Source organism: Salmo trutta, chromosome 36 (assembly GCF_901001165.1).
Source record: "Salmo trutta chromosome 36, fSalTru1.1, whole genome shotgun sequence".
Lineage (NCBI taxonomy): Eukaryota > Metazoa > Chordata > Actinopteri > Salmoniformes > Salmonidae > Salmo > Salmo trutta.
The window spans coordinates 18,600,737-18,627,656 of record NC_042992.1 but is presented as its reverse complement, the minus strand read 5'-3'; the positions used below and the strand labels follow the sequence as shown (position 1 = coordinate 18,627,656).

The following is a 26,920-nucleotide window of genomic DNA, read 5'->3' as shown; positions in this document are numbered from 1 at the left end:
GTTGACAAAAAACATAACAATTATTTTAAGAATTATAGATACAGAACTTCTCGCGGTGTCAGATTTTAAAATAGCTTTTCGGTGAAAGCACATTTTGCAATATTCTGAGTACATAGCCCGGCCATCACGGCTAGCTAATTTGACACCCACCAAGTTTGGCCCTCACCAAACTCAGATTTCCTATAAGAAAAATTGGATTACCTTTGCTGTTCTTCGTCAGAATGCACTCCCAGGACTTCTACTTCAACAACAAATGTTGTTTTGGTTCGAAATCATCCATAGTTATATCCAAATAGCTCCGTTTTGTTTGTGCGTTCATGTCAGTATCCGAAGGGTGATGCGCGGGCGCATTTCGTGACAAAGAATTTCAAAATATTCCATTACCGTACTTCGAAGCATGTCAAACGGCGTTTAAAATAAATTTTTATGCTATTTTTCTCGTAAAATAGCGATAATATTCCAACCGGGCGACGTTATATTCATTCATAGACTAAAAAAAAAACATGGAGTCATCTCGTGCACGCGCACCCCATTGTCATTGTTCCCTGCCTGACCACTCACAAAAACTCCTGCTTTTTTTCGCCCAGAGACTGCAGAGACGTCATTCCGCTTTCTGGCGCCTTCTGAGAGCCAATGGAAGCCTTAGAAAATGTCATGTTACAGCAGAGATGCTGTATTTTTGATAGAGATGCCCTAGAAGGAGAACAAATTGTCAGACAGGGCACTTCCTGTATGGAATCATCTCAGGTTTTGGCCTGCCATATGAGTTTTGTTATACTCACAGATACCATTCAAACAGTTTTAGAAACTTTAGAGTGTTTTCTATCCAAATCTACTAATTATTTGCATATTCTAGTTTCTGGGCAAGAGTAGTAACCAGATTAAATTGGGTACGTTTTTTATCCGGCCGTGAAAATACTGCCCCCTATCCCAAACAGGTTAATGCCATTGGTCTGTCAGCTAGCTGATGATGCCTTTGTTATTGTCTGTGCCACAGTAATTTCCTGCGGGGACCTCCCTGGCCCGCCCAATGGGAAGAAGATTGGTACGCAGATGACCTTTGGGGCGACCGCCATCTTCATGTGTGACGCAGGGTTCATGCTGGTGGGCTCGACTGTGAGAGAATGCCTCTCCTCTGGACTGTGGAGCGGACAGGAGACCCGCTGCTTGGGTAAAACGACCAATTCATTCCCGACATTTCTGTTGTCTGTATGTGTTTGTGTGAAACAACCAATGACAACATTCTCCAGACGCTGTGTTGCCTGTGAAATGTAGGCTATCTTTTGCCCTAAGAATGTTTCTGTTGGTGTGGAGTTATTTTGGTCTTCTCCCTCTAATGAACATATGTTTATTGTGGTTAATAGCTTGACTGTCTAACTTCTCTGTGTGCTGGTGCCAAGTCTGTGGAAGCAGGGAGAAGTGTCTATTTTGGGCTTCTTTATTTTCTCTAAAACACGTCTGTGTACAGAAAATACTGTATTTCTGCAACCTGTGTGTTTAAATGAAAATCTCTGTCCTGTACCCTGTCTGTCTGTCTGTCTGTCTGTCTGTCTGTCTGTCTGTCTGTCTGTACCCTCTCCAGAACATGATATTCAGTACAGTACAAGACTTCTCTCAACAACAAAAACATTTCAATTTAAGGGCTTTATTGGCATGGAAACATATGTTAACATTGCCAAAGCAAGTGAAGTAGATAATAAACCAAAGTGAAATAAACAATAAAAATAAACAGTAAACATTACACTCACAGAAGTTCCAAAATAATAAAGACATTTCAAATGTCATTATGTCTATATACAGTGTTACAACGATGTGCTATTTTTATTGTTTATTTCACTTTTGTTTATTATCTACTTCACTTGCTTTGGCAATGTTAACATATGTTTCCATGCCAATAAAGCCCTTAAATTGAAATGTTTTTGTTGTTGAGAGAAGTCTTGTACTGTACTGAATAGTCATGTTCTGGAGAGGGTACAGACACACAGACAGACAGACAGACAGACAGACAGACAGACAGACAGACACAGACACAGACAGACACAGACAGACAGACAGACAGACAGACAGACAGACAGACAGACAGACAGACAGACAGACAGACAGACAGACAGACAGACAGACAGACAGACAGACAGACAGACAGACAGACAGACAGACAGACAGACAGACAGACATTTGAAATGTCTTTATTCTTTTGGAACTTCTGTGAGTGTAATGTTTACTGTTTAATAGTTCAAGTACAAAAGGGAAAATATATTAAAAAAATTATGGGTTGTATTTACAATGGTGTTTGTTCTTCACTGGTTGCCCTTATCTTGTGACAACAGGTCACAAATCTTGCTGCTATGATGGCACACTGGTATTTCACCCAGTAGATATGAGTTTATCAAAATGTGGTTTGTTTTTTAATTCTTTGTGGATCTGTGCAATCTGAGGGAAATATGTGCTTCTAATATGGTCATACATTTGGCAGGAGGTTAGGAAGTGCAGCTCAATTCCCACCTAATTTTGTGGGCAATGTGCACATAGCCTGTCTTCTCTTGAAAGCCAGGTCTGCCTACTGAGGCCTTTGTCAATAGCAAGGTTATGCTCACTGAGTCTGTACATAGTCAAAACTTTCCTTAAGTTTGGGTCAGTCACAGTGGTCAGGTATTCTGCCACTGTGTACTCTCTGTTTAGGGCCAGATAGCATTCTACTGTAGTTTGCTCTGTTTTGGAAATAAGTATCTTTTTGTTTTGTCATGATTTGGTTGGGTATTAATTGTGTTGCTGTCCTGGGGCTCTATGGCGTCTGTTTGTGTTTGAGACAGAGCTCCAGGACCAGCTTGCTTAGGGGACTCTTCTCCAGGTTCATATCGCTTCCTTTTAGGTGGCTGTAGAATTGAACTGCTATTTTCTGGATTTTGATAATTAGTGGGTACCGGCCTAATTCTGCCCTGCATGCATTATTTGGGGTTTTACGTTGTACAAAGGGGATATGTTTGCAGAAGTCTGTATGCAGAGTCTCAATCTGGTGTTTGTCCCATTTTATGAATTCTTGATTGGTGAGTGGACCCCAGACCTCACAACCATAAAGGGCAATGGGTTCTATAACTGATTAAAGTATTTTTATACAGATCCTAATTGGTATGTCGAATTTATGTTCCTTTTAATGGCATAGAAGGCCCTTCTTGCCTTGTCTCTCAGATTATTCACAGCTTTGTGAAAGTTACCTGTGGTGCTGATGTTTAGGCCGAGGTATGTATCGTTTTTTGTGTGCTCTAGGGCAACAGTGTCAAGGTGGAATTTGTATTTGTGGTCCTGGCAACTGGACCTTTTTTGGAACACCATTATTTTTGTCTTACTGAGATTTACTGTGATGGCCCAGGTCTGACAGAATATGTGCAGAAGATCTAGGTGCTGCTGTTGGCCCTCCTTGGTTGGTGACAGAAGCACCAGATCATCAGCAAATAGCAAACAGTAGACATTTGACTTCAGATTCTAGTAGGGTGAGGCCGGGTGCTGCAGATTGTTCTAGTGCCCTCGCCATTTTGTTTATATATATGTTGAAGAGGGTGAGGCTTAAGCTGCTGCCCTGTCTCACCCCACGGCCCTGTGGAAAGAAATGTGTTTGTTTTTTGCCTCTCTCTGAGAGTAGTTTCTTCCTCTCTCTAGGTGCTATGTGTCTATTTCAGTGAAAACACCATCTCTCTCTCTGCCCTTCTACGTCTCCCCCTCTCCCTTTTCCTCTCTCTTAACTTTTTCCCTTTGTGTTTCTCTCCAGCGGGCCACTGTGGTATTCCAGAGACCATAGTGAATGGTCAGGTGATTGGGGAAAACTTTGGCTACAGGGAGACGGTGGTATACCAGTGCATCCCAGGCTTCCGCCTCATTGGCTCCTCGGTGCGGATCTGCCTGCAGGACCACAACTGGTCTGGACAGCTGCCTTCCTGCGTGTGTGAGTGTCCTTCTCTCGCTCTCTGTTTTTCTCTCTTTGTTTTTCTCTTTATCTCGCTGTCTCTTTATAGCTATTTGTTTCCCTATATGTATTTCACACTTTATATCTCTCTTCATCTCTCAAGTTCTCTCACTTTTGTCGCACACCAACCTCCTCTCAAGTGCTTTGAGGAACTGCTTCAGAATATCTCCAGTCTCAGTACCCATCCCACCTTTCAATACTTTTTCATCAGTTTTCCAAGTAAGTCTTATAAGTAGTTGATTACTGAAGTCTGGATCACTTTTGTGTGGTTAATGAGTTGACGAATAATACTGTTTTAGAGTGGTAAGGAAAATAGAGAGTTGAAGTTGAGTGTGGACCTGCGTCACTACACTGACAATTCGAGTGCCCCTTCTGAGAGCTCCCTCAGGTCACAAAGATCCCTGGCATTTAAAGCATTCTCATCGTTCTCTGGACTCAGACAGAAGGACACTTCTCTGTCTTCCCAGGCATTTTTAATTAAAGGTCCAGTTGTCATGGGCGTCGTAATGATTGGACCAAGGCGCAGCGGGTAAAGTGCTCATCTTCTTAATTTATTTAAAGAAAACACTTAAACTAAATAAAGAAACGACGAAACAGTTCCGTAAGGCAACACAGGCTATACAGGAAAACAACCACCCACAAAACACAAGTGAAACAAACACAACTAAATATGGCCTCCAATTAGAGACAACGACAATCAGCTGCCTCTAATTGGAGGTCATTGACAAAAACCCAACATAGAAATAGAAAACTAGATATAAACATAGAAATAGATAACATAGAACCTAAACCCCCAAAAAACACAGAAAAACACAAAACAAACACCCCCTGCCACGCCCTGACCAAACTACAATGACAAATAACCCCTTTTACAGGTCAGGACGTGACACCAATGTAGCCATTTTTATCTCAATATCAAATCATTTCTGGGTAACAATTAAGTATCTTACTGTGATTGTTTTAAATTAAAATGGTCAACAACAACAAAAAAATAGCTTATTAGCGAAGAACAATTTCTCAAACAAGAATTGTACTAGGACTGTCTGGGAGTGATCTGAGTGGGGAGGGGAAACTGAAAACTGTCTGTTGTTGTCAGAGATTTTAAACTCTCTTTCTTTTTGGTCTATTAACTAATTTACCACCTGGTGATTTTTACATTTTTTATTTAACATTTATTTAACCAGGAAAAGCCCATTGAGACCCAGAGTCTCTTTTTCAAGGGAGATCTGGCCAAGAAGGCAGCAACAATCAATACATTACATAATTAAAACATACAACAATACAATACAACAACATGATCCAGCCTAAAAAAAGCATTTATACTCCTCCGTAACAGAGTCTCCCATCAATATTTAAAATTAATTCAGTGGCACTAACATATCTAGACGAAGCATGGATTGTAGATTATTCCATGCGTCTGGTGCACAAGAAGAGAAGGCAGTCTTGCCTAATACTGTGAATGTCCTGGGTACTTTAAGTAGCAACCAGCTAGCAGACCGGGTATGGTACCTGCTGGGGGTGAAGGAGACCAGACTACAGCGGTAAAGAGGGAGTTTACCCAAAGGGCTTTGTAGATGAACACATACAAATGTATCTTTCTGCACATATAAAGTGAGGTCCAACCTACCATTTGGTACAAGGTGCAATGGTGGGTGACTTGGCATTTGTAATAAAGCACAAGGATGCATGATAAACAGAGTCCAGTCTCGTAAGACGGAGGAGGTTGCATGCATGTACAACAAGTTACCATAATCAATTACAGAGAGAAAAGTGGGCTGAACAAGCTTCTTTCTAGCCATAAGCGGGAAGCAAGCCTTCTTACGAAAATCAAACCCAATTTTAAGATCATTTAGAGTTCCATGGTCAACCTGATTATGCCTCTCACAAATTACTCTCATCAACAAAGACAGTTATTTATTTTGTTGTGTTTTATAGCTAATCAACACCGAATTATGTAGATTTCATAGAAGATATTTGTCATATAGGGTTGGTGGATGAACCGCATGTCATAGTTACAGTATATACCAATAGATTAAACCATATAATTTTTAAAAAGTATTATTATTTATTTATTTTGAACATTTACCCATTTTTCTCCCCAATTTCGTGATATCCAATTCGTAGTTACAGTCTTGTCGCATCGCTGCAACTCCCCTACGGACTTGGGAGAGGCGAAGGTCGAGAGCCATGCATCCCCCGAAACACGACCCTGCCACACTGCTCACTTAACCCAGAAGCCAGCCACACCAATGTGTCGGAGGAAACACCGTCCAACTGGCGACCGAGGTCATGTTGCAGGCGCCCGGCCCGCCACAAGGAGTTGCTAGAGCACGATGGGACAAGGAAATCCCGGCCAGCCCAACCCTCCCCTAACCAAGACGGTGCTGGGCCAATTGTGCGCCGCCTCATGGGTCTCCCGGTCACGGCCGGCTGTGACACAGCCTGGGAGCTTTAAAAACAATATGTTTCTATATTCTGTTATCAAGCCATATTGTCAAAAACAATATGTTTCCTATAGGCTGTAAGCAAAGCATGTATGGTCCGATAACATTGGCTCTTTCTCTCTCTCTCTCCGGCAGTAACCGTGGTGATGATGAACAGTGTTTTTATGAAGACAATATGCTGCGTAGCTAGCAGCACTTTAAACAGAAATAGCTACTGGAGACTTAAGAGTGTCAGGGCCATTTTCCTACTGAAATGGTAGTGGCCTTACCTCCTCAACTGGCTATCACAAAGACTAGGCCTCTGGCTCACTGATGAACCATGCATCTAGGCCAACACTTCTTCATGGAAAATATGATAATATTCATTCCCTTGGGTGGGTTCTGTGTGTGTGTGTGTGTGTGTGTGTGTGTGTGTGTGTGTGTGTGTGTGTGTGTGTGTGTGTGTGTGTGTGTGTGTGTGTGTGTGTGTGTGCGTGTGTGCGTAAGCATGCACATAATATCTGTAGATGTGAGGTTGAGCTCAGTTATTTTAACGTGCAATGATGAGGTTTTAAATTCCGGTTATAGACGGTGCTCAAATGAAGGGGAAATTGCTTCTGTGCAAAGAGAAACAAATTACATTTCTAATTATGCAAATGTCCTGCGGTTGTTTTCCGCGAGAGAGAGGTGAGAAGGAGACAGAAGTGAGGAATCACTTTTTACAGACACTGAGACCTCCTCAGGTTATCCCTCATTGGCTTTGTGGTCCATGGGCTAGCCCATCTTTAGCCCAGTGGGCTGGTCTGAATAGTTATTTTTTTTTCTCGAAGAATGATCATTATTTGGCTAATAATGAAGGCCTCAAGGAAAACATTTTTTTAGTGTGTTAGAAATGCCGGGCCGACATTTACATTTACATTTTAGTCATTTAGCAGACGCTCTTATCCAGAGCGACTTACAGTAGTGAATGCATACATTTCATACAATTTCATTTTTAAAAAAATCCTGTGCTGGTCCCTGTCAGTCCATGAGATAATCTTCTAGACCTCAGTGCAGACAGAGACAGATGTGGATCTCACCTTATTTCCTGCTGCTTCAAGTTACATTTTAACATCTATGACATACACGAGACAGAGACGTTATATCCTACTTACCATGTGTTGCCTAAAACGTTAAAACAGTGAAAAATATTAACGCATAAACATTTATTTTCACTGACAAATCACATCAATAAAAGTAAATGCAACATTGTTAATCCGGGTTCATAAAAAAGCATGTATTATCTGCAGTAGGCTAGAGAAGGCATGTCTGGGGTGGAATCAAGCTTAGTAGTTAACTGTACAAGGCTGGGCTGTGAGTTCAGACTGAGGTGACTGTACTCTGCCAGGCTGGCTGACAGAGGAAAGACAGGAAAGGATTACTGTTCTCCAGTCCCCAAAATAGTAGAGAGAAGGTGGAAGTAATCTGCCGTGTCTACTAACTGCCTGTGTGCTCCTACACACGTCAAAACATGCCTTGAGTAAGCACAGTGGGGCTGGAGGTTTTCCCGATGTCACACACAGATTGACACACAGACGCCACACACACACCCCTGCTGTTACACACACACTTTCAATATCAGCAGCTTACTAGGGCACACACTTGGAGTTAGGGCCTTCACACTCCAACACTCACACACTGACTTCCAGACCAACACGTGATCACTCACCCATAGACTCAGCCCCGTAACACACTGACTTCCAGACCAACATGCGGTCACTCACCCATAGACTCAGCCCCGTAACACACTGACTTCCAGACCAACACGCGATCACTCACCCATAGACTCAGCCCCGTAACACACTGACTTCCAGACCAACACGTGATCACTCACCCATAGACTCAGCCCCCTAACAAGCTCCCAGTCTTACTCTCTGGGCTTTAGACCCCCCCCCCCCTCTCAATTCAATTTCAATTTAAGGGCTTTATTGGCATGGGGAACATATGTTAACATTGCCAAAGCAAGTGAAGTAGATAATAAACAAAAGTGAAATAAACAATAAAAATGAAAAGTAAACATTACACTCAGAAGTTCCAAAAGAATAAAGACATTTCAAATGTCACATTATGTCTATATACAGTGTTGTAACGATGTGCAAATAAATAAAGTACAAAAGGGAAAATAAACAAACATAAATATGGGTTGTATTTACAATGGTATTTGTTCTTCACTGGTTGCCCTTTTCACATGGCAACAGTCCACAAATCTTTCTGCTGTGATGGCACACTGTGGTATTTCACCCAGTAGATATGGGAGTTTATCAAAATTGGGTTTGTTTTTGAATTCTTTGTGGAACTGTGTAATCTGAGGGAAATATGTGTCTCCAAAATGGTCATACATTTGGCAGGTGGTTAGAAAGTGCAGCTCAGGCCTCCCGACTGGCGCAGTGGTCTAAGGCACTGCATCGCAGTGCTAGCTGTTCCACTAGAGATCCTGGTTGGAGTCCAGACTCTGTTGCAGCCGGCTGCGACCAGGATATTCATGGGGCGGTGCACAATTGGCCCAGCGTTGTCTGGGTTAGGGGAGGGTTTGGCCTGCAGGAATGTTTTTGTCTCATTGTGCACTAGCGACTCCTGTGGCGAGCCGGGCGCAATGCACACTGACACGGTCTCCAGGTATACGGTGTTTCCTCTAACACATTGGTGCGGCTGGCTTCCGTTTTAAGAGGGTGTTGTGTCAAGAAGCAGTGCGGCATGGCTGGGTTGTGTTTCGGAGGACGCACAGCTCTCGACCTTCGCCTCTCCCGAGTCCGTACAGGAGTTGCAGCGATGGCACAAGACTGTAACTACCAATTGGATACCACGAAATTGGGGGGAAAAAGGAAGTGCAGCTCAGTTTCCAACCACTTTTTGTGGGCAGTGTGCACATAGCCTGTCTTCTCTTGAGAGCCAGGTCTGACTACGGCGGCCTTTCTCAATAGCAAGGCTATGCTTCCTGAGTCTGTACATAGTCTAAGCTTTCCTTACGTTTGGGTCAGTCACAGTGGTCAGGTATTCTGCCACTGTGTACTCTCTGTTTAGGGCAAAATAACATTCTAGTTTGCTCTGTTTTTTGGTAATTTTTTTCCAATGTGTCAAGTAATTATTTTTTGTTTTCTCTTGATTGGTTGGGTCTAATTGTGTTACTGTCCTGGGGCTATGTGGGGTCTGTTTGTGAACAGAGCCCCAGGACCAGCTTTCTTAGGGACTCTTCTCCAGGTTCATCTCTCTGTAGGTGATGGCTTTGTTATGGAAGGTTTGGGAATGGCTTCCTTTTAGGTGGTTGTAGAATTGAACCGCTCTTTTCTGGATTTTGATCATTAGCGGGTACCGGCCTAATTCTGCTCTGCATGCATTATTTAGTGTTTTACGTTGTACATGGAGGATATTTTTGCAGAAGTCTGTATGCAGAGTCTCAATCTGGTGTTTGTCCCATTTTGTTAGTTCTTGGTTGGTGAACAGGCCCCAGACCTCATAACCATAAAGGGCAATAGGTTCTATAACTGATTCAGGTATTTTTTGCCAGATCTGTCACAAACTTCATCGTCTGACGATAAGGAGAAATCACTGTCAGACCAATACGCAGCGGGTTGCGTGTTCCACATCATTTTATTAAGTTTGATGCACACGGAAAAACAATAAACTTGAACGACAGGAGACAGTTTCACAGGCTATAACTATACGTAGCAGTGCAAAAAAAACAACCCACAAAACCCAGGTGACAAACACACTCCTAATATATGACTCCCAATCAGGAACAACGATAACCAGCTGTCCCTGATCGGGAGCCACACAGACCAACATAGAAACAGAAATACCAGAAAAACACATACAACACAGTACTTCTGCCACATCCTGACCAAAAATACTAAACAACTACTCCCTCTGCTGGTCAGGACGTGACAAGATCCTAATTGGTATGTTGAATTTATGTTCCTTTTGATGGCATAGAAGGCCCTTCTTGCCTTGTCTCTCAGCTCGTTCACAGCTTTGTGGAAGTTACCTGTGGCGTTGATGTTTAGGCCGAGGTATTTATAGTTTTTTGAGTGCTCTAGGGCAACGGTGTCTAGATGGAATTTGTATTTGTGGTCCTGGCGACTGGATCTTTTTTAGAACACCATTATTTTTGTCTTACTGAGATTTACTGTCAGGGCCCAGGTCTGACAGAATCTGTGCAGAAGATCTACTGTAGGTGCTGCTGTTGGCCCTCCTCGGTTGGTGACAGAAGCACCAGATCATCAGCAAAAAATCGACATTTCACTTCAGATTCTACAAGGGTGAGGCCGGGTGCTGCATACTGTTCTAGTGCCCTCGCCAATTCGTTGATATATACAGTTGAAGTCGGAAGTACACATACACCTTAGCCAAATACATTTAAACTCAGTTTTCACAATTCCTGACATTTATTCCAAGTAAAAATTACCTGTCTTAGGTCAGTTAGGATCACCACTTTATTTTAAGAATGTGAAATATCAGAATAGTAGAAGAGTGAATGATTTATTTCAGCTTTTATTTCTTTCATCACATTCCCAGTGGGTCAGAAGTTTAAACAACAAGTGTGCGGATAAAATTGGCAAAAAAATACACATTTCTTTCCACAGGGCCGTGGGGTGAGACAAGGATGCAGCTTAAGCCAAACCCTCTTCAATATATACAGTTGAAGTCGGAAGTTTACATACACTTAGGTTGGAGTCATTAAAACACGTTTTTAACCACTCCCCAAATTTCTTGTTAACAAACTATAGTTTTGGCAAGTCGGTTAGGACATCTACTTTGTGCATGACACAAGTGATTTTTTCTACAATTGTTAACAGACATATTATTTCACTTATAATTCACTGTATCACAATTCCAGTGGGTCAAAAGTTTACATACACTAAGTTGACTGTGCCTTTAAACAGCTTCTGATAGGCTAATTGACATCCTTTGGTTCAATTGGAAGTGTACCTGTGGATGTATTTCAAGGCCTACCTTCAAAAAGAAATCAGCCAAGACCTCAGAAAAAAAATTGTAGACCTCCACTAGTCTGGTTCATCCTTGGGAGCAATTTCCAAACGCATGAAGGTGCCACGTTCATCTATACAAACAATAGTACGCAAGTATAAACACCATGGGACGACGCAGCTGTCATACCGCTCAGGAAGGAGACGCGTTCTGTCTCCTAGAGATGAACGTACTTTGGTGCGAATGGTGCAACTCAATCCCAGAACAACAGCAAAGGACCTTGTGAAGATGCTGGAGGAAACAGGTACAAAAGTATCTATAGCCACAGTGAAACGAGTCCTATATCGACATAACCTGAAAGGCCACTCAGCAATAAAAAAGCCAGACAACGGTTTACAACTGCACACAGGGACAAAGATCGGAATTTTTGGAGAAATGTCCTCTGGTCTGATGAAACAAAAATAGAGCTGTTTGGCCATAATGACCATCGTTATGTTTGGAGGACAAAGGTGGAGGTTTGCAAGCAGAAGAACACCATCCTAACCGTGAAGCACGGGGGTGGCAGCATCATGTTGTGGGGGTGCTTTGCTGCAGGAGGGACTGGTGCACTTCACAAAATACATGGCATCATGAGGGTGGAAAATGATGTTGATATATTGAAGCAACATCTCAAGACATCAGTCAGGAAGTTAAAGCTTGGTCGCAAAAGGTTTCTTCCAAATGGACAATGACCCCAAGCATACTTCCAAAGTTGTGGCAAAATGGCTTAAGGACAACAAAGTCAAGGTATTGGAGTGGCCATCACAAAGCCCTGACCTCAATCGTATAGAAAATTTGTTGGCAGAACTGAAAAAGCGTTTGCGAGCAAGGAGGCCTACAAATCTGACTCAGTTACACCAGCTCTGTCTGGAGGAATGGGCAAAAATTCACCCAACTTCTTGTGGGAAGCTTGTGGAAAGCTACCTGAAACATTAAATACATGGATTTTATGTCTCTCGCTATCCCTCTATCCCTCTATCCCTCTGCCTCTCTCTCTTGCTTTTTCTCTGTCCCTCTGTGTATCTCTGTCCCTCCCTCTTGTCTCTCTCTCTGGCTCAGTCTCTGGTCTATTATCTCATTTCATAAATCCCAGTCTCCAACACACTGATAAAGTCCCACAGTCAGACCCCTCTTACAGTATCCCACCTAGGCTAATGGCCCATAGCCCCATTTATAGGCCCATAACCACTAGTTTCTCCCCTTCCAGGACCCATGCCTCCAAGACAGGCAGAGAAAGGCCTCCCGATGCCTCCCAGAGCTAGAGAGAGGATCACTATGAGCACTCTGCCATCACTTCTGCATCGCTCGGCAAATGCCTGCAATTGAGCACAGCTAATGTGGTTTGGGCCATTGGCATGAAAATGGCCGCCATCCATTGGATTAGCCATTCAAATGAGCTGCCAGACGGCCAATGAGTTTAGACCAGAGGGATCTGATGGGGAATGACACTATTTAGGGCAATGGTCCAGGATGGGGCAATAAAACAGCTCTTTACCGTTTGTCCTCCTGAATATCAGCTTCAGAGGTGACTGAGACCATAGAAATAGAATGAGACACTCAAAATGTCCACCAGTCTACACATGATGGCGTCATTGACTTGAATGGGGAGGCCTGTTCTATTCATTCTAGTTCTGTGATTGAGACATCCTGGCTGAACACGTGATAGTCTAGCCCCTAGCCTATTGATAACCGAGCCACACAGCTCTATTGCAGATCTTATTGGAAGTCTACTGTTATGTCCAGTCTATTGCACAGTAAGTGAATGTGAGCTGAGGCTGTGTTCAAGCTCCACTGGTTTCTTTTTGGTTTCAATTCCCTGTTCAAGGTCTGACTATGCTATTTCTATGGTCTCAAACTCAATAGGTGTATTTTTGCAGTGAACAAATGAGCACCCAGTGGATTATTACCTGGTGGATTATAAATCAAAAGTGGCCTTACCTGTTATCCATTACATATGAATCACTATGTAATGTCAATGTTACCCTTTTATACAGTACATTAGATACAGTAAGAATCAATATGGAATGTCAATGTTACCCTTTTATACAGTACATTAGATACAGTAAGAATTAATATGGAATGTCAATGTTACCCTTTTTACAGTACATTAGATACAGTAGGAATCAATATGGAATTTCAATTTCAATGTAAATTCTCTCTCTCTTTTTCTCTGTCTCTCTCTCACTCTCCCTCTGCCCCCTCTCCTTCTCTCTCTCCTTCTTTCAATTCAATTCAATTCAATTCAATGTAAGAGCTTCGTTGGCATGGGAACCATATGTTTACATTGCCAAGCAAATGAAATAGATAATAAACAAAAGTGAAATAAACAAAAAAAAATATTTTACAGTAAACATTACACTCACAAAAGTTCCAAAAGAATAAAGACATTTCAAATGTCATATTATGTGCAAATAGTTAAAGTACAAAGGGGAAAATAAATACAGTCGAAGTCGGAAGTTTACATACACCTTAGCCAAATACGTTTAAAACAGTTTTCCACAATTCCTGACATTTAATCCTAGTAAAAATTCCCTGCGTTAGGTCAGCTAGGATCACCACTTTATTTTAAAAATGTGAAATGCCAGAATAATAGCAGAGAAAATTATTTCTTTCAGATTTTATTTCTTTCATCACATTCCCAGTGGGTCAGAAGTTTACATACACTCAATTAGTATTTGGTATCATTGCCTTTAAATTGTTTATCTTGGGTCAAACGTTTTGGGTAGCCTTCCACAAGCTTCCCACAATAGTTATTTTTGTAGAACTCCTTGCTCGCACACACTTCTTCAGTTCTGCCCACAAATGTTCTATAGGTTTGAGGTCAGGGCTTTGTGATGGCCACTCCAATACCTTGACTTTGTTGTCCTTATGCCATTTTGCCACAACTTTGGATGTGTGCTTGGGGTCATTGTCCATTTGGAAGACCCATTTGCGAACAAGCTTTAACTTCCTGACTGATGTCTTGAGATGTTGCTTCAATATATCCACATAATTTTCCTACCTTATGATGCTATCTATTTTGTGAAGTGCACCAGTCCCTCCTGCAGCAAAGCACAACATGATGCTGCCACCCCCGTGCTTCACGGTTGGGATGGTGTTCTTCTGCTTGCAAGCCTCCCCCTTTTTCCTCCAAACATAACGATGGTCGTTATGGCCAAGCAGTTCTATTTTTGTTTCATCAGACCAGACATTTCTCCAAAAAGTACAATCTTTGTCCCCATGTGCAGTTGCAAACCATAGTTAGGCTTTTTTATTGCTGTTTTGGAGCTGTGGCTTCTTCCTTGCTAAGCAGCCTTTCAGGTTATGTCGATATAGGACTCGTTTCACTGTGGATATAGATACTTTTGTACCTGTTTCCTCCAGCATCTTCACAAGGTCCTTTGCTGTTGTTCTGGGATTGAGTTGCACTTTTCACACAAGTACGTTCCTCTCTAGGAGACAGAATGCGTCTCCTTCCTGAGCGGTATGACGGCTGCGTCGTCCCATGGTGTTTATACTTGCTCACTATTGTTTGTACAGATGAACATGGCACCTTCAGGCGTTTGGAATTTGCTCCCACGGATGAATCAGACTTGTGTAGGTCTACAATTTTTTTTCTGCGGTCTTGGCTGATTTCTTTTGATTTTCCCATTATGTCAAGCAAAGAGGCACTGAGTTTGAAGGTAGGCCTTGAAATTTCAGCCACAGGTACACCTACAATTGAATCAAGTGATGTCAATTAGCCTATCAGAAGCTTCTTGTCACAAAATAAGACTAAGCAATACGCCCTCTGCTGGTCAGGATGTGACAGTACCCCCCCCTCAAGGTGCAGACTCCAGGATGCACCTAAAAAAGAAAAACACAAGAAAATCCCCAATACCCCAACAAAAACAAACAAACAATAACCCCTAAACAAAAAGGGAGGGAAGGGAGGGTGGCTGCCGTCACCGACGGCACTGTGCTACACCCCCCCTCCCCAACCCACCTATATCTGGAGGTGGCTCCGGTTCTGGCAGCTCGGGGCAGTCGGGCCACTCTGGCAGCTCGGGGCAGGTGGGCCACTCTGGCAGTTCCGGGCAGTCTGGCCACTCTGGCAGTTCCGGGCAGTCTGGCCACTCTGGCAGTTCCGGGCAGTCTGGCCACTCTGGCAGTCTGGCCACTCTGGCAGTTCCGGGCAGTCTGGCCACTCTGGCAGTTCCGGGCAGTCTGGCCACTCTGGCAGTTCCGGGCAGTCTGGCCACTCTGGCAGTTCCGGGCAGTCTGGCCACTCTGGCATCTCCTGGCAGTCGGACCACTCTGGCATCTCCTGGCAGTCGGGCCACTCTGGCATCTCCTGGCAGTCGGGCCACTCTGGCATCTCCTGGCAGTCGGGCCACTCTGGCATCTCCTGGCAGTCGGGCCATTCTGGCATCTCCTGGCAGTCGGGCCACTCTGGCAGCTTTTGACTAGCGGGCGGCTCTGGCGGCTCCTGACTAGCGGGCAGCTCTGGCGGCTCCTGACTAGCGGGCGGCTCTGGCGACTCCTGTCTGGCGGGCGGCTCTGGCGACTCCTGACTGGCGGGCGACTCTGGCGACGTACGACTGGCGGGCAGCTCTGGCGACGTACGACTGGCGGGCAGCTCTGGCGACTTACGACTGGCGGGCAGCTCTGGTGACTGTTGACTGGCGGGCAGCTCTGGTGACTGTTGACTGGCGGGCAGCTCTGGTGACTGTTGACTGGCGGGCATCTCTGGCGCCGTCAACCAGCCCTTGTGCCCCCCCTAAAAAAATCTTGGGGGTGCCTCTCGGTCTCCCTTACCCGTCGTGTCTCCCAGTCCTCGCCAGCCTTCTTCCACTGCTTGGTCCTGGTTTGGTGGTGGGGAATTCTGTCACAAAATAAGTCGTACTCGTCGTTGAAAATGTCATACATGAGAGAGAAGGACCAAGGCGCAGCGGAAGTGTGGACACTCATTCTTTTAATTAACAAAACAAGTAAAGTATCCACTGGAAAACCAAAAACAGTACTCACGACAGCAAACAGTTTTGCAGGCTCACAAAGCAAGTGCAAAAACAATTCCCCACAACCCCAAGGACAAACACACACACCTATATAGGACTTCCAATCAAAGGCAACTATACACACCTGCCTTCAATTGGAAGTCCCAATCACCAACATTAAACAAGCACAAACCACCCGCCACATCCTGACCTAGACTAAGCAATACGGCCTCTGCTGGTCAGGACGTGGCACTTCTAAAGGCAAGACATCATTTTCTGGAATTTTCCAAGCTTTTTAAAGGCACATTCAACTTAGTGTATGTAAACTTCTGACCCACTGGAATTGTGATACAGTGAATTATAAGTGAAATAACCTCTCTGTAAACAATTGTTGGAAAAATTACTTGTGTCATGCACAAAGTAGATGTTCTAACCGACTTGCCAAAACTATAGTTTGTTAACAAGAAATTTGTGGAGTGGTTGAAAAATGAGTTTTAATGACTCCAACCTAAGTGTATGTAAACTTCCAACTTCAACTGTGAACATAAATATGGATTGTATTTACAAAGGTGTTTGTTCTTCACTGGTTGCCCTTTTCTCGTGGCAACAGAACCTCCTCTCTCTATCTCTCGCCCTCTCTTTCCAGGGCTCATTTGAAAATAATCTCTCCATTTCTCTCTCTCTCTCCCCCCAGCTATCAGCTGTGGACACCCGGGCAGCCCTATCTACGGGCGGACCATTGGTAACGGCTTCAATCTGAACGACGTGGTGAGCTTCTCCTGCAACATGGGCTACGTGATGGAGGGGCCTTCAAGGGCCCAGTGCCAGGCCACGCGCCAGTGGAGCCAGCCACCACCAACGTGTAAAGGTGGGGAAAAAAGTTAAGTCTTCTATTCACACGGTGTACGCTTACTCGTTCCGCCTGACCACTGCAGTGCACTCTGGGTAAGATGGAGAAGAAGGAGGAATCTTGGTTTGTATTGGGCTTGTAACCAATCAGGTAGCAGCACCACAGCAGGACAACGGCCTCTGTGTAGGGTGAATGGTTGCTCTGTGTGAATTGTGGTTGTGGTGAATTAGGGTCATAGCCAACACGGCCTCTTGAACATCAGTAGATATGATTGTGGTGGTATCACTGACCTCTATAGGGTGTATCGATGGTTGTGGTGACCCCATGCATGACACTGATTTTGCGACCTTGTGTTCGATGTGTTATTAATGTATAATATAATACTCAGAATATGTTGAAGGGGTGTGGGGTGATTATCTGAAAACCATCTGATGGAGCTTATGGTAGTTCCATTATATAGGAGTCTAAGTCCAGGGTTAGACTGCTATTGGACAAGCCCTGAGGTAACCAGAGGCTAAGTCCAGGGTCAGAATGCTATTGGACAAGCCCTGAGGTAACCAGAAGCTATGTCCAGGGTCAGACTGCTATTGGACAAGCCCGGCATATCGAACTAACTAGAACCAATAACATTGTATCTGATTGGACTATTTTGGCAAGAGGAAATATAACGCCCACATTGTGTTGGCCTTTGTTGATACCAGTAAATCTATCTTGCAGGTTCTTGAAATTCGTAATAAGCCATTGTGCCATGTACTTTCTTGAGATGTGCACACTTATCTATTTTGTATATATTTTTATTATCATTCCTTTTTATCATGCATTAAGATTATGCATTAAGATCAATGGAAGATTGGTGCGAAAATTCCGTTTCATGTTAGGATTTGGCCCTATATGAGTGACTGCAGAAGGTCAAGCGTGTCCTAAGTGTTGGAATGAGTTGATCCCTTCCATGTTTCTGCCAAATAACACATGCTTGTCTTTTTCCCCCTCCGTCTCTTCCTCTTCAGTGGTCAACTGCTCCGATCCTGGGATCCCAGCCAACTCCATCAGACAGAGTAAGATAGAACACGGGAACTTCACCTTTGGAACCGTGGTGTTCTACGACTGCAGCCCGGGGTTCTACCTATTCGGTTCACCCGTTCTTACCTGTCAGCCCACGGGACAATGGGACAAGCCTCTACCGGAGTGCATCGGTGAGTCTGGTGTTACTGTATATGTCATGTCTACCCCTACTCCACCTCTCTGGCGCTCGACGTCGCCAGTTTATTCATTATTACGTACACCTGCCACCATCGTTACACGCACCTGCACCTCATGAGACTCACCTGGACTTCATCACCTTCCTGATTACCTTCTCTATATCTGTCACTCCCTTTGGTTCTTTCCCTAAGCGTTATTGTTTCTGTTCCTGTGTTTTATGTCTTTACGCTACTCGTGTTTCTTGTTTTGTTCCATGTTCCATTATTTATTAAATTCACTCCCTGTACTTGCTTCCCGATTCTTAGCGTACACGTTACAGAATAACGCCTCACCAAGGGGAAGCAACGGGGATCTTTTTTTTTACTGGTGACATCGGGTCCAAGTGCCACTACTGAAGCAACTGGTGATGCCTCAGCTGGCTCGTCAGGCCGCCATGCATCAGTCAGCTCATCGGGCTTCCATGCCTCAGCCGGCTCATCAGGCTTCCATGCCTCAGCCATTTTGTCAGGCTCCTGTGCCTCGGCCAGCTCAACAGGTTCCCACGCCTCGGCCGGCTCATCGGGTTCCCGCCCCTCTGCCGGCTCTACGGGTTCCCGTGCCTCGGCCGGCTATATGGGTTCCCGAGCCTCGGCCGGCTATATGGGTTCCCTAGCCTCGGCCGGTTCTACGGGTTCCCGTGCCTCGGCTGGCTATACGGGTTCCCTAGCCTCGGCCTGTTCTACGGGTTCCCGTGCCTCGGCTGGCCCGACAGGTTCCCGCACCTCAGCAGAAGCGACTGGCCTGCTCCTGATCCTCGAGACCGTCCCTCTGGTCGGTGTCATCCTGCGGCTGAAGCTGCACGCCAGGGAGGGGGTACTGTCATGTCTACTCCCGCGCCCCCTCTCTGGTGCTCGACGTCGCCAGTTTATTCATTATTACGCACACCTGCCGCCATCGTTACGCGCACCTGCACCTCATGAGACTCACCTATATCTGTCACTCCCTTATGTCTGTACGCTACTTGTGTTTCTTGTTTTGTTCCATGTTCCATTATTTATTAAATTCCCTCCCGGTACTTGCTTCCCGATTCTTAGCGTACACGTTACAGTACATGGTGGAAAGAGACTCAGTAATGTGCACACTGCAATATATGCTAGCATGTGGTATATTAGAGAAGTTTCGACGATTGAAACATTGTCACCAATAAATCACAGACTTAACCACAGACTGCAGTGTGCGGAGTCTCTTTTTACCATTCACTGAACTTATTTTGATATCCAGCACCTGCTCAAAGACATTGATGGTGCGCATCTAAAGTGTCCTGTTCCTATAATTTGTTGTCGCTGTCTCACAGTCGGTCTGTCTTTCCCGCAGAGAGACTGCCGACTTAGCAACTTGGCACTCGTGGCTAATTAGCATATTATTCCATTAATTGAGGCTGAATGAGTTGCCTGACCCCCTCTGCTTAAGATCAGTGTTCTATTGAGGGACAGGTGGACCAGCTCTGTGGATATTACACTAATTAGGGATGCCAGGTTGGCAGCTGATCCTTCTGTTTTATGGTGTGTATCTTCAACATCCTCCTCAAAATAAGCTGCATTAGACACCAGCTGTACTGGCAACCTGGCATGTCTAAACATCTACTTTAAACACAGGGCTTCAAGGTTTCCTACTGGCTGTCTCAGTGTTCCAAACACAACCTGGGCCTCCTACTGGCTGAGGGGCATAGCTGTGTGCTCCAATCGGTGCCCTCCCTTTGAAATTTGAACCCAATCCCAACCTTATTGAACTATGATGTGTAGCCTACTGTTTTCCCTTAAACCGTATCATAAGTTAGCTCTACTAAGGCCCAATCAGTTTGGTGTTCCTGTTGCGATGTGTTTTAAAAGGGATGAAAAAACCTTCGGCAAGATGAATGAACGTTCTTTCTCCCTCCATCCCTTCTTCTCTGTTTGATCCACCCCGCTGTGACATCGACACCATGTCCAAAACGTTCCTTTCATTTAGACACGCCTCGTCCTTTCTGCTGAATTAGCATGTTAATACCGGACCTGCTCACTTTTTATAGGCCAGTGACAGACAAAAGAGGAGAAAGTTTAAAGTAAACTTGCTGAATGTAGCACATTGTGGGGTGAATATTTGAAAAAATAATTTGATTATTTTAGCACCCTGGCCTTGATAATTTACTAAGTGAAAAAGGATCAAAGAATGATTACAAAGGATGAGGACAGTACCGTCTACTTTGGAACGTTGCCATTATGAGCTTAAGTGCTAGTACTGTATTTTTATCATGGTGAAGCTAGTACAGTGGTCTTATTCTATGAGCAGAGGTACTGGATATTTTGGATGGGTTTTCCGGAACCCAGAATAAACCTAGTCCTGGACGTAAAAGCACTTTTTGTAGTCCAGGATTAGGCTTAATCTGTGTCCGGGAAACTGGCCTATAGTGTGTATTCTAAGTAGTTTGTATGATACAGTATTCCCCTCAACGAGGAGAAGTAGACTAGATCAGTGTTCGAACCATAGTTTACATCTTGTTCTAGCTATCTTTATTCCTTACATACAGGCTGTGTCTGAAATGGAACCCTATTCCTTATATAGTGCACTACCCTATAGGCCCTGGTCAAAAGTAGTGCACTGTATAGTGAATAGGGTGCCATTTGGGACGCAGTGTGTGGCCTCAATCCTCTAGAGAGTGACGACAGTACCTTCCACTACATTAGCCCTGTCAGCACTCTGAGCTGACAGCATCCATCTTGTGTGTGTCTCTCTCCTCCAGTGGTGGACTGTGGTCACCCCGGGTCCCCTCCCAACGGCCAGCTGAACGGGGATAAATTCACCTTCGGCTCTACGGTTCGCTACACATGCATAGGGGGGCGCCAGCTGAAGGGCGAGTCGGCGCGCACCTGCCAGCTCAACGGCCACTGGAGCGCACCCATGCCCTTTTGCTCAGGTAAATCCTTTACATACAGGGGGGGTTGTGAGTGTGTGGGGGGTGGCTGTGTCTGTGTGTTTGGGACACAGGTTGTCCAAGGTAAAAATGACTTAGTCAACTTTATGTTGTGCACCATATGACAATTTCAAGGCTTGGATTTTCTGGTCAGCTTTGTCACGTTGACGAAGCTCAAATGATCATATCTTAATTTATCAGTTTTTGTCCTTTTTTTTGATAATACCTTTTTTATACACACATACGTACATGGCAAAAGCTATAATCGGACTGAGACAAAGAGAGAGAAGGTCATATCGAGGACTTCTAAATAATATCTGAAGAAGTATAAAGATAGCTTACAATAGTGGAGGAGGATTTAAAAAAGGTGGTGGAGCAACACATTGGTTCCAGCAGAATAGAAGAAAGGAGAGGCATTGACTAACATGTGGGCAAGAGAGTTCACCCTCTTCACCCTAGCGTGGGTGTTGTGCCTGGAGCCCTGACGTCAACACAACCACAGCTAGCTAGAATAGCCACAACTGTCCTTTCTTCACAACACAATGTCCATCTCTCGCTTTCTCACTCTCGCTCTCTCTTTCTCTCTCGCTCTCTCTCTCTGTCTCCTTTCCTCTTTCTCTATGCCCTTTGTACCTCTTCCTCTGCTCTTTTTCTCCCCCTCTCCCTCTGTCCCTCCCTCCCTCCCCCCCTCTCGCTCTCTCTCTCACACACAGACTTAGTTACCACGCATTCCTACCGCCCAAGAAATAGCTTTTTTCTCCTTCCTCCTCTTCTTCTTCCTATTCTTCCACTCAATATGTAAAGTACTGTAGCTAAATAGATACATTATGATGTGGTGCAATGTGCAGGGAAATCGTTATATGGCTCCATTTAATTAAAGATTGCACCAACCCCATCAGGATGGGGTGTGGTGGGGAAATACATTTGCAGCTAAAGTTATTTTTTTTCAGCCGTAGAAGGATGTCATTCCCTGGATAATGAGGGCCTCTTTATTTCTTCTCTTATTGGACCTGCATCCCAAATGACACCCTATTTACTGTGTCGAGCACTACTTTTAATCAGAAACCCATTGGTCAAAAGTAGTGCCCTATGTAGGGAATAAGATGCCATTTGGGATGCAGGCAGAGCGGTCTTTGGACAGGTAATTGATCTGTGGGAACTACTGGTTAGTTTGCTGTCCCTCTTTTATTGAGATGATATGCCATCTGCTTTTCCCTACGGCAGATTGCAAAGGAATCATCTCACCCTCATCTCCCCTGGGAGCATCGCTAGTTCCCTCGTCTTGTCTCTCTCTTGCTCTCTCTCCTTCTTTCTTTCTCTTTCTTGTCTTGTTGATTATTCCCCAAAGTGAGTCATTGGCCAAGATACAACGTTTGAGACAGTTGAAAGAGAAAAGAGAGACACAGGTATTTACCTTCAATACAGAAGATGGTTATTGAGTGAAGAAGTCAAAAAGAGTTTTGAATCCAACATCACAGATCTATTTCCCTGTAGTAGGTCTCTTCCATCAATCTATAACCCTGTTATTGAGTAGTGTGAAGGGTTTAACAGTGTGTAAACCTCCCCTATTTAACCCTGTTATTGAGTAGTGTGAAGGGTTTAACAGTGTGTAAACCTACTCTAGCTAACCCTGTTATTGAGTAGTGTGAAGGGTTTAACAGTGTGTAAACCTCCCCTATTTAACCCTGTTATTGAGTAGTGTGAAGGGTTTAACAGTGTGTAAACCTACTCTAGCTAACCCTGTTATTGAGTAGTGTGAAGGGTTTAACAGTGTGTAAACCTCCCCTATTTAACCCTGTTATTGAGTAGTGTGAAGGGTTTAACAGTGTGTAAACCTCCCCTAGCTAACCCTGTTATTGAGTAGTGTGAAGGGTTTAACAGTGTGTAAACCTCCCCTATTTAACCCTGTTATTGAGTAGTGTGAAGGGTTTAACAGTGTGTAAACCTCCCCTATTTAACCCTGTTATTGAGTAGTGTGAAGGGTTTAACAGTGTGTAAACCTACTCTAGCTAACCCTGTTATTGAGTAGTGTGAAGGGTTTAACAGTGTGTAAACCTACTCTAGCTAACCCTGTTATTGAGTAGTGTGAAGGGTTTAACAGTGTGTAAACCTCCCCTATTTAACCCTGTTATTGAGTAGTGTGAAGGGTTTAACAGTGTGTAAACCTCCCCTATTTAACCCTGTTATTGAGTAGTGTGAAGGGTTTAACAGTGTGTAAACCTCCCCTAGCTAACCCTGTTATTGAGTAGTGTGAAGGGTTTAACAGTGTGTAAACCTCCCCTATTTAACCCTGTTATTGAGTAGTGTGAAGGGTTTAACAGTGTGTAAACCTCCCCTAGCTAACCCTGTTATTGAGTAGTGTGAAGGGTTTAACAGTGTGTAAATCTCCCCTATTTAACCCTGTTATTGAGTAGTGTGAAGGGTTTAACAGTGTGTAAACCTCCCCTAGCTAACCCTGTTATTGAGTAGTGTGAAGGGTTTAACAGTGTGTAAACCTCCCCTATTTAACCCTGTTATTGAGTAGAGTGAAGGGTTTAACAGTGTGTAAATCTCCCCTATTTAACCCTGTTATTGAGTAGTGTGAAGGGTTTAACAGTGTGTAAACCTCCCCTAGCTAACCCTGTTATTGAGTAGTGTGAAGGGTTTAACAGTGTGTAAACCTCCCCTAGCTAACCCTGTTATTGAGTAGTGTGAAGAGTTCAGCTGTGTGCGCAGTGGACCTAAAGCTGCCTATGCTGCTGTGAGATATAAGAACACAAGCAGACAGTCTCACCTCTTCTAACTAGAGTGATGTGAACGTATGGGTAGGAGATAGACAGAGATATCTTTTCTATTCATATACTGTCCGTAATGTCTATACATTTATATATATATATATATACTGAACAAAATATAAACGCAACATTCAACAATTTCAAAGATTTTGCTGTTACAGCTCATATAAGGAAATCAGTCAGTTGAAATAAATGAATTAGGCCCGATTCTATGGATTACACATGACTGGGCAGGAGCGCAGCCATGGGTGGGCCTGGGAGGGCATAGGCCCCCCCACTGGGGCGCCAGGCCCAGCCAATTAGAATGAGTTTTTCCACAGAAAAGGGCTTTATTACAGACTGAAATACTCCTCAGACATACGCCCTCCGAATGATAACATGCTCACTAACAGGGATGTAAACAAATTTATGCACAAAATTTGAGAGAAATAAGCTTTTTATGCATATGGAAAATTTCTGGGATCTTTTATTTCAGCTCTTGAAACATTTTCTACATTGTGGAATAGTAGTGAATACATCAAAACTGTGAAATAACACATATGGAATCATGTAGTAACCAAAAAAGTGTTAAACAAATAAACAAATATATTTTATATTTGAAATTCTTCAAAGTAGCCACCTTTTGTCTTGATGACAGCTTTGCACACTCTTGGCATTTTCTCAACCAGTTCCATGAGGTAGTCACCTGGAATGCATTTCAATTAACAGGTGTGTCTTGTTAAAATTTCATTTGTGGAATTTCTTTCCTTCTTAATGCGTTTGAGCCAATCAGTTGTGTTATGACAAGGTCGGGGTGGTATACAGAATATAGACCTATTTGGTGGAAGACCAAGTCCATATTTTTGCAAGAACAACTTAAATAATCAAAGAGAAACGACAGTCCATCATTACTTTAAGACATGAAGGTCAGTCAATCAGGAAAATGTCAAGAATTTTGAACGTTTCTTCAAGTACAGTCGCAAAAACCATCAAGCACTATAATGAAACTGGCTCACATGAGGACCGCCACAGGAAAGAAAGACCCAGAGTTACCTCTGCTGCAGAGGATATGTTCATTATTGTTACCAGCCTCAGAAATTGCAGCCCAAATAAATACTTCACACAGTTTGAGTAACAGACACATCTCAACATCAACTGTTCATGGAGAATGCATGGATCAAGCCTTCATGGTCGAATTTCTGCAAAGTAACCACTACTAAAGGACACCAATAAGAAGAAGAGACTTGCTTGAGCCAAGGAACATGAGCAATGGACATTAGATCGGTGGAAATACGTCCTTTGGTCTGATGAGTCAAAATTTGAGATTTCTGGTTCCAACCGCCGTGTCTTTGTGAGATGCAGAGTAGGTGAACAGATGATCTCTGCATGAATGGTTCCCAAGGTGAAGCATGGAAGAGATGGTGTGGGGGTGCTTTGCTGGTGACACTGTCAGTAATTTATTTAGAATTCAAGGCACACTTAATCAGCATGGCTACCACAGCATTCTGCAGCGATACGCCATCCCATCTGGTTTGCGCTTAGTGGGACTATCATTTGTTTTTCAACAGGACAATGACCCAACACACCTCCAGGCTGTGTAATGGCTATTTAACCAAAGAGGGTGATGGAGTGCTGCGTCAGATGACCTGGCCTACACAATCACCCGACCTCAACTGAGATGGTTTGGGATGAGTTGGACCGCAGAGTGAAGGAAAAGCAGCCAACTAGTGCTCAGCATATGTGGGAACTCCTTCTAGACTGTTGGAAAAGCATTCCAGGTGAAGGTGGTTGAGAGAATGCCAAGAGTGTGCAAATCTGTCATGAAGACAAAGAAGAATCTCAAATATAAAATATATTTTGATTTGTTTAACACTTTTTTGGTTACTACATGCAGTGGCGGTTCTAGCTTGTATGGCTCCCTGGGCGAACCCCCCCATCAGTGCCCTTGGTTTTGTATTATTCTTAACGATTTCACACAAAATGCAACAATATTTCTGTGAAACTATATATTCACAGTATTATAAATGAATTGTGGTTTATTTGGTAGCATTTCGTAGTGTGACTGATTTTACTAATTGCATTAGTACTGTACAAAGTTAGAGGTGCGCTATTTGATAGATTCCCCCGCTCCCCCTACCTTGGACTTCCAGTGGGGAGACATGAGATCTACCTACCCCCGCCTCCCTCACCATCTTGTACTTCTGAGTGGGAGACGTTCCCAGGCAGTAGCCTGCTAACTCACAAACTAGAATCAGGGCTCCCACTCCGACAAGGTTAATTGACCCACAGTCCCACATGGTGACATGATATCATTGACGTGACGTGCAAATGAGCGATAGAAAGCCGATCGCACAAATGTCGCCATTCCGAATGTTTTGGTGCGGGCGCCCCGTGCCGCCCCCGGCATGATGCCGCCCTGGCTGCCCATGTCGCCTATACCTAAATCTGCCTCTGACTACATGATTCAATATGTGTTATTTCATAGTTTTGATGTCTTCACCATTATTCTACAATGTAGAAAATAGAAGAAAAAAAATAAGAAAAACCCTTGAATGAGTAGGTGTGTCCAAACTTTTGACTGGTCCTCTATATATATTCCTGACTGACATTGCTCGTTCTGATATTGCTCATTCTGATATTTCTTTTGGTTATTGTATTGCTCGATAGTACTGCAAATTTGGAGCTAGAAACACAAGCATTTCACTACACCTGCGATAACATCTGCAAGTCTGTATACGCAACCAATAAATTTGATTTGATTTTGATTTCAGAGTAGATTTATTCCCTTACTTCTCCCTCTCTCAACAGCTCTCTTAAAGGGATAGTTTACCCATAATTACAAAATGACATT

General features: G+C 43.9%; 1 protein-coding gene across 2 annotated transcripts in view; it reads left to right on the top strand.

Annotated features, from left to right (window-relative positions):
* LOC115175584 (CUB and sushi domain-containing protein 3) overlaps nt 1-26,920 on the top strand; it is a 670,680-nt gene that overhangs the window by 568,987 nt on the left and 74,773 nt on the right. For both annotated transcript variants that reach the window (XM_029734929.1, XM_029734928.1), the window contains 5 exons: nt 998-1,171; nt 3,764-3,937; nt 17,032-17,205; nt 18,195-18,380; nt 21,146-21,319. In XM_029734929.1, coding sequence (XP_029590789.1) covers nt 998-1,171; nt 3,764-3,937; nt 17,032-17,205; nt 18,195-18,380; nt 21,146-21,319 — 882 coding nt within the window. The remainder of the gene's footprint in view (nt 1-997; nt 1,172-3,763; nt 3,938-17,031; nt 17,206-18,194; nt 18,381-21,145; nt 21,320-26,920) is intronic.